Raw genomic sequence first — 14667 nt, forward strand, 5'->3', positions numbered from 1 at the left:
CAGCAGCACTCTTTCCTGCCATGGCAGGGGGCCGGACTTGATGGTCTGATCAGATCCCTTCCGACTCTAACTATGAAACTATGAGTACAGTTGTAAGGGCCAAAGCCAGAAGGGCTCCATACATCAGAACTTTCACTGTGGCTTCTGTAAATTCTCTCACCATTGCCTTAGCACTGCATAGGACTTTACTGTAAATCAGCTGCCAGCAGTGTTATCATTGTGTACCTGTTCCTGTGTTGTAGATCTGGACAAACTATTTCCAGGAAATTATGCCAAAAGCAGATCTTTTTGTGTCAGAATTCCAGTTTTTGCTAAATTTTCATCAGGAAAGATGTTTTGCATTCTGGGTGAATTTGTGGGCAAAACCACAAAGTTGTATAGCCACTTTCAGTAGACCCTGTTAGTCAGGGCACTCAACCAAGCTGGAGGAAATTCAGTTTCAATATTGCTGGGCCATTTTTCCACATCCCAGGTAAGTACCCCTCCATGGGATAAGAGCTCTTCTAGGGTAGGCCTGTCTCTGCTTATGCAAAACTTTGAAAGGTTTTGAAAGGCAGGGGAGAGGGGGAGGGAGGGGGAAGGAGTGCTGAACTAAGATTTTGAAAAGATTCCCTGAGTGGAAAAAATGTGTTTCCTGTCTAGTGCTACTTACTAGTCAGGCCATTAGAGTAGCTGTATAATTATAACACAACAGGAGCTAGTTAAATATGCTAAAAAAAAATAACAACTGCTTCTTCAGCATAGGTAAAGTCTGCAAGTACTTATGTACATCTCTAGTCTGGTCAGTGTTTCTAAAATGAAACTGTAATTTCTTTTTACTGTTCAATAAGACTTTGTGGCTGCAAGTAATAAGAGAGCCTGGCATCCAGCACACATCTGTCCTTTGTGCCAGGCATGGCTACATGCCTGGAAGTGCAGGGATGTGATTTTTCAAAAGCATTTAGCGTTAGCCTCACCCTGCTGCTGCCGAAGTCAGTGGGAGCAGAATTAGGACAATATTGAGTGCTTTCAACAATCCTCTTCCCCCAGTTCCAGTATTGGCATTAATTTTTGCTTTTATGAAATCAAACCAAAATGATAAAGTTCTTGTTTATGTGCCAGGATAAACCTCCTCTCTTCTCTCCAGTTCTCCAACACATTGCTGTTATTTTATGCCCAATGCAGATTTTGCTTTTAACGTTTATCTAAAATCTTTAAAACAAAGTCAGTCAAAATAAAGCACCCTGGGCTCCCAATAAAGCAATAGCAAGTTATATCAGAACTGTTATATTCTAGATGTCTCTGTAGTTTGTAACATTGTTGATTTGAGGATTTTTTTTCCTGAGATATGACATACTGGGTGTGTCTACATGTTCATTAATGCACCTTAAATACTGCACATTTAGTTTAGTACTTCCTTAATGAAGTAATAACTGAATGCCCAGTAACTAGAATTACTGCACAGTAGCACTGGTGCATGGTTATTTTGTGACACTTGCTATGCATTAGGCTAATAACATTGTGCAGTAGGCTATTAGCATGGTTTTTAGCTGCGACGCTACTGCACAGTGTTATTAGCCTAATGTGCAGTAAGTGTCTCATGTAGACGCGCCAACTGTGACACATGATGAAGTTTAGAAGAAACAAGTTAATGACATTAACAGCTGTTAAGACTTGGTTTACTTATTGGTACATCCTCATCATAAATCAGAGTATGACAATTTAGTGGCTCGCATGGTGGAAGACTCCTCTTTCAGGGCCATGAAAGTCTTAAGTTACTGTATTTATACTCTAGATTTCTTATTTAGAACTGAAGACCATTTCAGAGTGCAATACAGGTTGTGCCCCTCAACCTAGATGGAAGTAAAATTGGACAGATTACCATAAAAAAGAACTATATTGTCTAAGGAATAAGGCCTGTAAAAGAATATTCCCACTTGGGATTCACTGGTAAACTTACCTTGAAGGTAAGTTTCTGTACTTTCTTTACAGTGCAAAGCAGTCAGGTGACCCTTTTCTTCAACCGGCTCCATAAAACTGCTTTAAAAACCTGTTTAAGAGATCTTGAACTGAAGCAAAGTTGTTTGACTTGCCTGAGGATTCTGGGAAGTCTCACAGCATCAGGCAAAGTGACAGCTTTAAATTATGTTGTTTTATTAGTGGATATTTACTTAATTCCCTCCAAATCCCAAGGTTTGCTGGGAGAGAGACTAACACACACATGCACTAGCACAGATAGAGAGACCAACCAGAAAGAAGACATTACTGGGGAATTCTACACATTTCCTGTAGCTTTACATTGTTGGTCTCAGACGCCATGCTGGCCTGCAGTTCAAGGAGAGTTGTTAGGAAGTGCAGGATTAGTTCTTAACAACCTGCTTGCAAAATTCTGCAGGAACAGACTTGGTTTTCCTGTCCAGTTCCTGTACGTTATTGGAAAGGACTCAGAGATCATCTGGTTTATATTTTTGGTTATAAGACACCATGACAATCTGCCACATTTGTTTTTTAAGTAAAATGCATGTCATTATCACAAATCAAGGCTTGGAGCAGCTCAGCTGCTCAAATTGATTCCATATTTAAAAGGTTTTTTCAAAAACAAAGGGAGAGGGCTATGGCTTTTGGGGTTTTTTGAGTTGGATATAATAGACTTCAGCCCCCTTTTCTGCGGGAAAATGCTTAAAGGCACGGCAGCTCTGGAGACTCCGAATAGGATCTGCTTTATTTGTAACTTGTTCTTTATCAAATCCCACAAATCTGCAGGCACATTCCCTATGCTAGAGTGATGTGCTAATGAAGGCAGAGATGATTAGCTAGGCATACTTTTTTTCATTCTGCTGAATACAGACAACAGATTCTTTACCTGTGCGTATGCCTAGAGCCAACTGAATGTGTATAATATAGCAGATATAACTCTTTGGGGCAAACAAATCAACCAGCCCACTTTTCTTTAATTTATTTTGCACTGGTATCTAGAGATCCTGAAAGAGAGTTGGACTCCTTTACTGTAGGTCAAGGTAATGCATATGGTAAGAGATACTTCCTGCTCTAGGAAGTTTGCAATCCTGATAGACAAGACAAAGAAATGTTCAGCAGAAAACCAGGTGTAAAGTGACAGGCCACAGGGAGTGTGGCAGTTCCAGGGGCACTGGCTGCATAATGTTCTGTGCACTAGAACATACATCTATTTATGCCCCAGGCTTCCATTCACTAATTATTATTTTTTATGATATTTGTGGTGCCTGATCCATGTGGATTAATTTCAGTCCCTCAGAAAGGTCCAGACACAGTTTTTGCATCACTTGATTCCCAACTCCGCCTTGACTTTGGAGATGAACCTTAAGCCTGAGATGAACCTTATGCCAATATGCTGTCAAATATTGTGATTGGGGAATTCTAAAATTATGAAAGTTCTAGGAAGATGATGCATGGTAGGTTGTTTTATTAGTTTTCTGAAGCTGGAAGATTCACTGGATCATGGCTACAACCTTTCTTCTACAGTCATGAGAGCTAGAAACTTCCTTTTTCTATTTCATTTTGTTTTTTGATATGAAACTTGATGCAGTCATGTGAAACAATGATCTGGGAGTTGGAGAAAATTCCCAAGGGATGGTAACAGTGCTAAATGTTGCATTGGCCTTTTGCTGACCATTGGGTCAGCTGGGAATTCCATTTTGAGTGAATGTAATTATAGCAATAGTTATTTCGTCTTTGTGTCTAAGGCAGTCATTTTGGCAGCAGCTTTTGGGGAATAATAGATTTGTTTGCTAAAGGCTCAGATTGGTAACTTCAATAGAGTCTCTGTCTTTTGTGTCTGCAACACTTTCTTTCTCTGCTTGTGATGTGCCCTCCTGCTGGTTAACACTGTCTCACTTTACTACACTTTGTGCCAGATGTTAGTTCAATTCACCATATAGATTCATTTGCTGCTGTCACTTTCCTACGGTTCTTTTCACAGACTTGGTAGAACAGGCTTTTTTCAGGATATCCTTGTGCATATCTCACCCTTTTTTGATTTTTGCCTGTTAAAGATTGGCTGTCAAACGTTTGCCTTGAGATCTTTTGTGTTCTACAAGTAAATGACATTTGGGCTCCGAACAAACTGGGATTGCTTGATAAATATGTTAGTCTGTGGTAAAGTATTTCATTTGACTAAATACCACCATTTAACAGTGAGCTAAAGCATCCTGAAATGAGTGAGCAATGTGCAGCTTTTGGGGATATGTTTGCTAAAGGGTCAGATAGGGAACTTCAGTAGGGTTTCTCTCTTTCGTGTCTGCAACACTTGCTTTTGCTTTCCTCTTGTCATAGGAGAGTAATGTTGTAGAGGTACACCATCCAGTGAGATCAGGGAAGGCTCAGACAGGTACAATACTTCACAACTCTTTGAACTTGTAGGTACAGTGTGCCTTCTGAACTAGCCTGGAATAGGGAATAGCTTGCATCCTGCTTTGCAGTAGCCATGTAGCCTGGCTGAGGGGAGGGAATGATGCCATGTCTCACCTCTTTTTCCGTTTTGGGAGCCCATGTGTCGGCAGTAGTTTGAATACCAGTGACCCTATACCTGGGAGCTCCAGGGACATAAAGTTTCTGACACCTGGGTTCTCATGCATCCAAGCAAAGGGAGATTTACAATAGTGACCCTCCCTTCAGGCTCTAGGATAGTGTTGGCAGTGGCAGCAATCCCTTGATTTGACGATGATTCCTACCAGGGCTCATTGGGTGTTGAGGGGACTTAAGAGTCCAATCCATGAACCACAGATTCATTTGCATAATGATTTCTCTCCTTTTCCCTCTTCTCTTTCTTGTCTGCATCAAGGTCAAGTCGCTTTCCTTCAAAGCAGGCTGTTGCTTGGTTGAGGTTGCCATGCAATTAGAATCAATTAGTAGTCATCTTCTCCCAGATCTTCATGTTGGCATCCATTCTCTTGAGAGAGATTTTTAGTGTGTCCTTACAACATTTCCTCTGGCTGTTGCAAGATCTCAGGCTGTGACTAAAGTGGGAGTAGAGCACTTGTTTCAGAAATCGAAAGTCAGGCATCGGTGTGCAATGTCCAGTGATGTTGGTGCTTGAGTATCATGAATTTAGTGCTGATAACATAGGTTTCAGCAAGGATGCTGGCATTTGTGTGGCGATCTTTGCATTTGATGTGGAGGATTTTCTGGAGGCATCATTGGTAATAAAGCCCTTGGATATCATGGAAGAAATAAGAAAAGGTCCATTCTGCCTACACATTCAGAATTCCAGGTAGCCAGCTCTGCTGGCTTTGTTCACCTTACAGTAGAAAATGGCTGCAGTGGGGTGAGAATTGAACCCAGGGTATTGAGCTCAGTCCTTAGCCCAGTAGCAAAATGGTTACTCATCTGCAGTTGCAAGTCAAGTCATGCAGTGTTAAGATTTTTAGAGGAAAATCCAAGGATCAGTCAGCCTCAGTACAGTTGTCACATCTGTTTGGCATTATTCTCTTGCTCTCCTTAGTTTTTTTTCTTTGGTGTTTTCTGGTAGCTTGTTGTCTCCTGATGCTTACCTTGAACATGGAAGTTCAGCTCATTGCTACAAAGAGCTGGCATTAAACACTCCCAATGACAATTTTTGTCGCTGCTTTTGCTCTGAGTTTTAAGGTACAATTTTTAGCAGGGTTTCAGGTTTCAGCTCTTGTCTGCCACTTGCAGTGATTCACATCCTAACGTAGCTGCCTGTTAGAAGATGCACTCCATAGCATTCCAAGACTAATAGGTTCCTACTGCTGTTTCTCATCATAGTGCTCCACTTTCCCAACCCATGCTTGAGTGCCTATGCCACCATAAGCTATAGAGCCTTTAACAGCCCATGCAGAAGACTTTTGCTTTTCTTGTTAAGTATAAAAATTAAATAAAAGAAGTGAACTTTGATGTGCTCTTACTAGATCTTTTCTGAACAGAAGCACATTATGCTCATGCCTAGCACTGCCACCTTGCCTGTGGATGCCTGTGGAGGCACATTTGCTACCTCTAAAAATAGCTATTTCTTCAGCCACTGTTTTTATTTAAAGACTATTTTCACACACCAGTGGCTGTTAATCACCTAAGGAGGCATGTGTTCTAAAGTTAGGAAGACAGAAGCAGGTGTTCTTAACAGCTTAAAACTTTATTTGAATTCTTTTAACTGACTTAGAGTAAATTAGAGGGAACCCCACTCTCTTCTTATCTCTCCTTGTTTTTGTTCCCTCTTGATGCAGGAGGAGCTGCCATTAACATGAACAGCTTTGCCATGGTGCAGATAAGTACCCTTCCAAAACCTGTTGAATAAGAAACAGCAAGATAAAAATAAAGCGGAATAAAGTCAGATTTTATTGGAATTAAACCCCAGGGACCTGTGCAATTTTCAGTAAAGGCATTTATACTGCATTAAGAGACTTTAAAATTGAGTGGCAGCAGAGAATCATGAGATAGTCTAAAACCCAAGTTACACCTGCAGGTAGGGTGACCATACATCCCGGTTTGTCAGGACAGTTCCAGATTTTGTAGGCTGGTCCCAGACGGTTGGTCAACATTTAAACAGAAGTCCTAAAATGGCAGGGGTGCAGGGCACAGTTTGGCACAGAGGCGGAGTGGCATGGTGCCCCAGGCAGCTCTGCCATTTGCTGGACTGCACCCACGCCCCTTCCCGCAGGCCTCTGCCTCTGCCTGCAGCAGAGCCACTGATTTGTGGGGCCAGGGGGTTTGCTGTCTCAGATATCCTGGATTTCCTTATGGTCACCCTATGTATAAGGCACTGGTGAGTGTGGGTTGGACATTGCCCAGAGTCTGATCAGCAGAGAACTCAATTACTGCAGCCCAGATTGGCTCTTTAGTTCAATAGCTATTTGGTCCAGGTTCTGAATTTAATTTCCATGTGTGCCCCTAAATGGCAGTTTTCTAGCTTTGGATGTATAAGTGAGAGCGTGTAGACTGAGCGTGCTCAGTTGGGGCACATACTGGCCAGGTACATATGTGCATAGCTGACGTCAATTTTAGGAGGTGGCAGGTGGGCAACTTCTATTTTTTAGTCCCAGTAGCCAAATGGTTATGACACCGACTGAGAAAGCTAAAGACTCAAGTTGTAGCCCCACATCACCTAGAGGGGTTTGAACCTGCAGCACATCTCAGTACAGTGATCTAACTGCCACACAACAGACTAGACATTTGCAAGGCCTTTCTTTACTGCTGCTTTTGAAACAGGGCCGTTGCACCTTGAATGCACCTTGAATGTAATAGTCATTGGTGTTATCACAGAATCACAGAATCATAGAAGTAGGGTCGGAAGGGACCTTGTAGATCTTTGAGTCCGACCCCCTGCCTGGGCAGGAGAAAAACTGGGCTCAAATGACTCCAGCCAGGTAGGCATAAAGCCTCTTCTTAAAGACCCCCAGGGTAGGGGCCAGCACCACTTCCCTTGGAAGTTGGTTCCAGCTCCTAGCCGCCCTAACCGTGAAGTAGTTCTTGTGGATGTCTAATCTAAACCTGCTCTCCAACAACTTGTGGCTGTTATTCCTTGTTATGCCAGGGGGCACTAGGAGAAACAAGGTCTCTCCCAAACCCTTCTGGTCCCCCCTAGTGAGTTTATAGACAGTCACCAGGTCTCCCCTCAGCCTTCGCTTGTGAAGGTTGAACAGGTTCAGGTCCCACAGTCTCTCACTGTAGGGTCTGCTGTGTTGTCCGCGGATCATGTGGGTGGCCCTCCTCTGGACCCTCTCAATGTTGTCCACATCCCTCCTGAAGTGGGGTGCACAGAACTGGACACAGTATTCCAGCTGTGGCCTGACCAGTGTCGTGTAGAGGGGGAGGATCACCTCCTTGGACCTACTTGAGATGCACCTGTGGATGCACAACAAGGTCCGGTTAGCCCTGCCAACTGTGACCTCGCATTGTCAGTCCCATGTTCATCTTGGAGTCAGTAATGACTCCAAGATCCCTTTCTGCCTCCGTGCTCTCAAGAAGGGAGTTTCCCATCTTATAAGTGTGCTGCTGGTTACTACTGCTCAATGCAGCACCCTGCACTTGTCAGTATTGAAACGCATCCTGTTTTTGTTAGCCCACCTCTGTAACCTATCCAGGTCTTGCTGCAGTCTTTCCCTCCCTACTAGCGTGCTCACCTCATCCCAAATTTTGGTATCATCAATGAATTTAAACAGGTTGCTTTTCACCCCATTGTCCAAATTGCTGATAAAGAAATTGAACTGCATGGGCCCAAGGACCGAGTCCTGGGGGACTCTGCTGCCCACTTCCCCCCAGGTCGAATATGACCTGTCTACCACCACCCTCTGAGTACGACCCTTCAGCCAATCTGCAATTATACTCCAATATAATTTACACCTGAATTGAGAACAGGCCGGTGAGCACTTGTTTGTAGATAGGTACTCTCAGTAGGCACTATAAAGTCTCACTACCTTGTGATGACAAGAAAGTAGCATCCTGTTTGATTTGAGCTTATAGCTTCCCCTTGGATGGAAGTCAACGCACACCACCTACATTGGGGGAAACTGGCTGACTTTTCCCAAGGTGATTCTACGCTGGACTCAAGTGAGTTACACTGCTGTAATGGTTTACATCATCTGTCTGCAATGGTGTAAAGTCCAGTTACCCAAGTGTAAATGTGTCATCTGGCCAGGCCTGAAGAAGAGTGCTTTAATTAAAAGTAGAAATTCTGAGCTTCCTGTTGGGAGCTGTAATCTTGCTGGAAAGTGACATCATGAGTGTTGCACTGCAGACCTACATTAACTTTCTGCCTGAGTCAGAGAGGTACGTAACTTTGAATAGTTCCTAACTGTGTGCCAGGTGCCTAACTTTGAATAATCCCTTTGAAGTGTGTAGGATTTTAAGTGTCTTGGTGAGTCAGGGCCTTGGACCAGAAATAAAGCTGGCTTGATAAGTGTTTAGAATAAGTTCATTGATTCCTAATATAGGACGAGTTGCAAGCAGTGCCACTTGTTAGCAAGAAGGCATAGATAGCTGGAAAAGAGATTCAGATCTGGGCATGGCCGCTGTATTTTTGCAGGATACGGAAGCTCCCATGTGCTGCGTGATGAGGAAAGCAAATGAATGCATCCTAGAACAGTACCTGCACCATAAACACTTCTGTGCACAATGATGCTTCTCTTCGGCTTCTCATGTGGAGCAATGTACAGATTTCCTGATTCTTTTCTATAGGCAGTAAGTTGCAAAAAGTCATCTTTAAAACTACATGCACCCTTAAATGTCCCCAGGTGCACATGTGAACAGGAGAAAAGCATCGCGAGGTTGCCAAGTGCAGCACTGGTGCCAGCTAGGAGGTTTTTTTTCAGAAAAAAACAGGCTGCACAATAAAGATACCCAACTACAATACAATATTATACTTAACTCAGTCGCACCCAGAACCCCAAATGGTCTCCCTCAAGAAGCTTAACTTACGTGTAGCCCTTCAGCCAGGTGCAGGATAGCAGTAACAAGGGCCAAATTCAATTTTAGGAGTTTGACACAAATTTTCTCCTTTGGCTTGATAAACTTGTTCTTTTGGATGCCATGTTGGTACATCTGCATTATGAGGATGTATCCTGCTCTTTTCAGTATAATACCTACCTGTTTTTTGTTTTTTTTTAACTCCACAAGGGGGTGCTATCTGGCCCTAGGCATATTCCAATAACTGTGAAAACAGGTGCAGTTTTATTTTCATTTAGTGTCTCTTATTAAAATAGTATGTAGATATTATGGGATGTATGCATCAGGGCATATTTGCTGGTAACATGTATATTCATGTAAACAAAACATTCTCTTCAAGTAGAGCTTGATATCTCAGTGTCATTAGCAAATTGCACCTTGTTGAAAATCTGTCAAAGAAAACTGACTTTTCTTGCGTTCGCTACTTTACACAAAATAGAAGCACGGTAAACTTGTGCCATAATGATTTTCTGTCTTTCTTGATGAGACATAATGAGATAAATTCAAGCCCTTTTTGAAGGCTAATTACATCTTGTACACTCTAGACATCAGCTGCCCTTGTTATATGTTGTGCCTTTTCACTTTCATTTCCTCTTCCCTACTGTCTGCCGGGTGCAAGTGAACCGGGCTTAGCTTTGAAATACAAACTGAGGGTGGGGAGGAGCTCTCGGGGTTTTTCTATTTTCTCTGGACCTCTGTAGATATTGTACAATAACACAATATATCATTATTAATAGGGCAAGAATAACCAGGGCTGAATTTTGTAGAAAAAGTTGGCTATAATGAGATAAACCACAAGAACTGTTCTTGAGTACTTTACAAACAAATCTGGGAATAAATTCAAATCTTATTGTATGCCTTGGCTATCCGCTATTGTTTTTTTTTTTTTTTTTTATAGATAGTGTATTGCCGTGTTTGTCAAAAGTGGTCAGCACCTGCTATTTGGAACTAACTAACTAGACCTCAAATCCTACTTGCTTCAAATGATTATCAACATAATCATCCAACTTAGTAGCCACAGTCAGGGACCAAGGCTTCACTGTGCAAGGTTTGTCAGCGAGCAAAGTCTGTTAGTCACCCATGGTTTATTGGTCCAAGTCTATTCCCTTTCTGTGCTATGGTAACATGGTGAAACCAGATTTTTTTTTGTGCGTTTTACTACAGTCAGATAATCGGGGAGCTATTCTTTTTTTGGTGGGGATGGTAGGGGCAAAGGGCCCAGGGCCAGCCAGTTCTTTTTGATTATCAAGGTCATTTAGTGAGAAGTGACAGGTGTTTTCTGTAAAAGGCAAAGAGATCTTAGATAGAGAAAAATGCAAGAAGTGGGCCCAGAATGAAAGTTTTTTGGGTCTAAAACAGATTTTGGTGTGGTCTCAGTTCTTCCTGGCTGTAGTGACAAGCTAGCTCACCCACATAGCAGGGCTTACTTGCAGTAGCAGTAATTTTAATTTAGAAAGACTGGTTGATTCCAAAAGAAATTTCCCTTTTTTCCTGTCAGATCAAGACTAGCTTTTTTCATTGACAAATGCTATAGTGGCCAGCCTGAAGAAGCCAATGATAAAGGGGATATGATGTGAGAAGAGTTGCACATCCTGGTAATCTTACACCTATGCAGAGAATAGAAATTGGTCAGCTGTGTACAGTCCCCATGTGTTTGCCTGGTTTCCTTTCCTTGGAGGAGAGGGGGAACCAAAACAAAACATTTTACCCATTGTGATTATAAGATTCTGTTCTCATATCCATGTGACAAATCTTAGAGAATGAAACCTCTAAGCCAAACCTTAGCTTAGCACCTGGCCAGAAGAGCTCAATGTATCTGAATATCAGATCCAAACCAAGGTACTTGGAGTCCGTGATTATGGCACTTTGAAGTTGGAAACAAGAAATTCCTGTATTCACTTCAGGCTCCCAGAGGAAGAAAAAAAATGACCCTTGTCCAGCATATGGGGGGGTGGAAAAAGAGAACAAAAATAATAGCTCTCAGCTAAAGTCTGTAAGGTCCATCATACATATACGTTACAGCTAAAGGGAATATATTATACAGAGAGCATGTCTAGTGCAGGGCATACCCAGAGCTATCTGTCTTCTCTATAATAGTTCAAAATTCATCACAGGTTTTCTGAAGACAACCCTGGGGAAATAGTCTTATTAGAATGTCTTAAAGCTGTCTGTAGAGAGATCCCCTCCTTTACAGAACTATATTATTATTTTATTTGCTGAGACATTGATTTCTGGGTACAGGGCATCTTAAATGAAAACTGCAAAACATATTTTGCCATTCTCCTAAGATTCCTCTAAGATTGAGTGAAAAAGCAATACTTTAATGTTTTCCAAAGCAGAGAGAGAAGCCAGAAGATCTGTTAACTCTAATACATGCACCAAGAAAAATAAATACCTGACAAAGGCAGCTGCTAGAAAAATCAATGGCCAAAGCATTTACATTCTCTTCTGCAAAAATACTTTAAACATATAGTAACGATTAGCATGAAAATTTTTTTCCAGTGTTTTTCAGTAATTCAGGGCCAGATACCTTATGAGTGTTTGATTTCATCTCTTTAACTCTATGTTTTTTAAAAGGAAACGACAAGGGATTGTTTTATGTTGAGAAAACTTAGTCTCTGCCTCCTCTCTTACAGTCTGCAGACCTGGGTTTTTCAAGGCTTCTCCCCACAGTCCATCTTGCAGCAAGTGTCCCCCACACAGCTACACACTGGAGGAAGCCTCTACCTCCTGCCTATGTGAAGAACACTATTTCAGAAGGGAATCAGACCCACCTACAATGGCCTGTACAAGTAAGCACAAGCAATATCTTTTAAAAATATTTTTGACCAGTTGCTATACAAACAGTAGGCACAAGGGTGAAAAGAAATGGAGCTTCTGTAGGCATTCAGCTTCATCCTGAACTCATTTGCACAAGTTCTACACCACTGCAGTTTCACTGACTTCTCCAAATCACTCCCACTTCATACCAGTGTATGGGAGAAGCATCTGAACTAGTAGGTATGTACATAATGTAGCAGCTAAAACTGAATATACAGCTTCTAGAACTGCCAATATACCATCTCTTAGACAACAACAGCCCTGTGTACATAACATTGCCAAGATCGTAATCTGTGCGTGTGTGTGTGTATGTGTATGTGGTGGTGTATGTGTGCGTGCTCATGTACATAGAGCTACCAGTGCATTTCTGTATATAGACAGGTAAATATACATATGGGTATTTAGATACAGATATAGACACAATATATATGGTGATAGTTATTATCAAAGGTAACTCGATTTTTAGGACTCAGCAACCAGGGAAATGGTGTAGTACTCTGAGCTACCTGAACTTAATCTGTATTGGCCAGGCAAACTGATTATCTGAAGCTGCAATGAAGAAACAGGCCCCAACCCCTGAAGTTAAATGGTCAAGGAGGTGAAGTTATTGTAAGGGGGAAATAGCAAGCACTGGGGGTGCTTTGGGAGTAGAGGAGAGGATTTTTGGAGTTAGAGTGGAGAAGAAAAGTGAAAGGAATAATTTAACATTGTCCCTTTCCTCTAAAATGCCTAGCTGCCCTCTTTTCCTTAGATTGGAAACATTGAAGTGGCCCTGGTCATTTTCTGTTCTAAATATTGATGCCCTGAACGTGCAAAGACTTAGGCCAGGATTACACTACAAAGTTGGTTGGTGTTGTTCTGCCAGCTAGGTGCTACGTAAAATTACCCACCTGTGGCTGAGAGCTTTAATAGCAAAGCTGCCAGTGAAGGTGCATCCACACTGACAGAAGAGAGATTTTACCAGCTAAGCTTGTATTGTTCATGGAGCCAGTGCAGTTACACTGATAGAAAATGCTTCCTGCCAGGGTTGGCTGTGTCTGTAGTAGGGGCTCTGCTGACAAAGCTCTCCTGGTACAGGTATTCTGTCAGAGCTTGGTACTGTCCTCACACCCATGCTTAACTTCACCCTTTGAGTAGTTCTGTTGAAGTCAATTTACTACAATATATAAGACTTTGTTGGCTTGGGACCTAATCTGGGAACAACACAATATTCCAGATACAATATTGTACTAGAAGAGGCATAGAAAGGGATTGGGAGAAAACTGAGTTCCTGGGCATAGGAGCAGGTAGAAATTCTAGTAAATCATAAAGAGGAAAGGAAAGGAAAGGAGGGGTATCTAAAACATCTGGTTATAGGCAAAGAGGTGACTTCTCCTTTCCATTTCCTCAGATACTTTCTATCAGGAACTATTTTTCAAAAGAAAAAGTCAGACTCTCAGAACCTTCTGAAAACTAGTGTGTAATAGCAGCCTACTCATATCCACTCTGGTTATTTTGCTAGGACTTTCTTTGCTGGAAACAAAACAGGGAAGTGATTTAGGAATCCAGGTATAGCTTCTAGCCTTAAATGAATGAACCGAAAGACATTTAGGGGAAGAGAAAATCTAAGATCTGAATGGGAGTAAAACAGTTCTGGGGCCAGGACAATAATGATAGGTTCCTAGTGCTTTAGCCCAGTGAGGCCAGCAGCCAGGTTCTCCTTTCAAAGCAAAGGTTCTGAGCCAGCAGCCTCTTGCGCACAGAGAGCGTATCTACACGTGCATTTATGCTGACTTAAATTTACTGTGCAGTAAGTTATTGTGTAGTAGTTGGGAATAGGCTGGCATCTACACATGCAGGCTTTAAAGCACATTAATGCTGTGTGTGGACTGATTTGGGACTAAATCCCCAAAATGTCCTTCTCCCTTACTGTGCACTAAGGCAGATCTACACGTGTGTTACTGCACAATAACTAATTAGGTGGGTATCAGGTATCAAATTTACAGTCAAGTTGATGTAAGTCATCATATATACTGTGACGTATGGGCATGCATGTGCAGGCACACTTCTATACTGCACTGTAATTTTGCTTACTGTGCAGTAAATGCACATGTGTAGACATGCTCAGAAAAAACATTCTTCTCTGCACCTAAGGGACAGCTTGCTCAGGTTAGCCAGTTGATATAAGGTCTAAATTAGGAACACTGAATATGTTGCTGTGTAGTCTGTAGAACAGAAACTGACTTCAGATGTGCTGCTGTTTAAAGTCCTGTCCCTGGGATTCCTGGATTCCTAGTTTCGTAGATGTAGGGTCAGAAGAGACCCTGTAGATCTTCTAGTCTGACGCCCTGCCCTGGGCAGGAGAGAAAACTGGGCTCAAATGACCCCAGCCAGGTAAATATCAAGCCTCCTCTTAAAGACCCCCAGGGTAGGAGCCATCACCACTTCCCTTGG

General features: G+C 42.1%; 1 protein-coding gene across 7 annotated transcripts in view; it reads left to right on the forward strand.

Moving 5' to 3' along the window:
- The window catches only part of EPHA5 (EPH receptor A5), a 369106-nt gene that overhangs the window by 178183 nt on the left and 176256 nt on the right, over positions 1-14667 (forward strand). For 6 of the 7 annotated variants that reach the window (XM_019522270.1, XM_019522269.1, XM_019522268.1 and 3 more), the window contains exon 3: positions 12051-12206. The exons of the other annotated variant lie outside the window; for it this stretch is intronic. In XM_019522270.1, the coding sequence (XP_019377815.1) occupies positions 12051-12206 (156 nt within the window). The remainder of the gene's footprint in view (positions 1-12050; positions 12207-14667) is intronic. 7 annotated transcript variants of the gene reach the window in all.

The sequence above is a fragment of the Gavialis gangeticus genome, unplaced genomic scaffold (assembly GCF_001723915.1).
Source record: "Gavialis gangeticus isolate Ggan-Ray unplaced genomic scaffold, GavGan_comp1, whole genome shotgun sequence".
NCBI lineage: Eukaryota > Metazoa > Chordata > Crocodylia > Gavialidae > Gavialis > Gavialis gangeticus.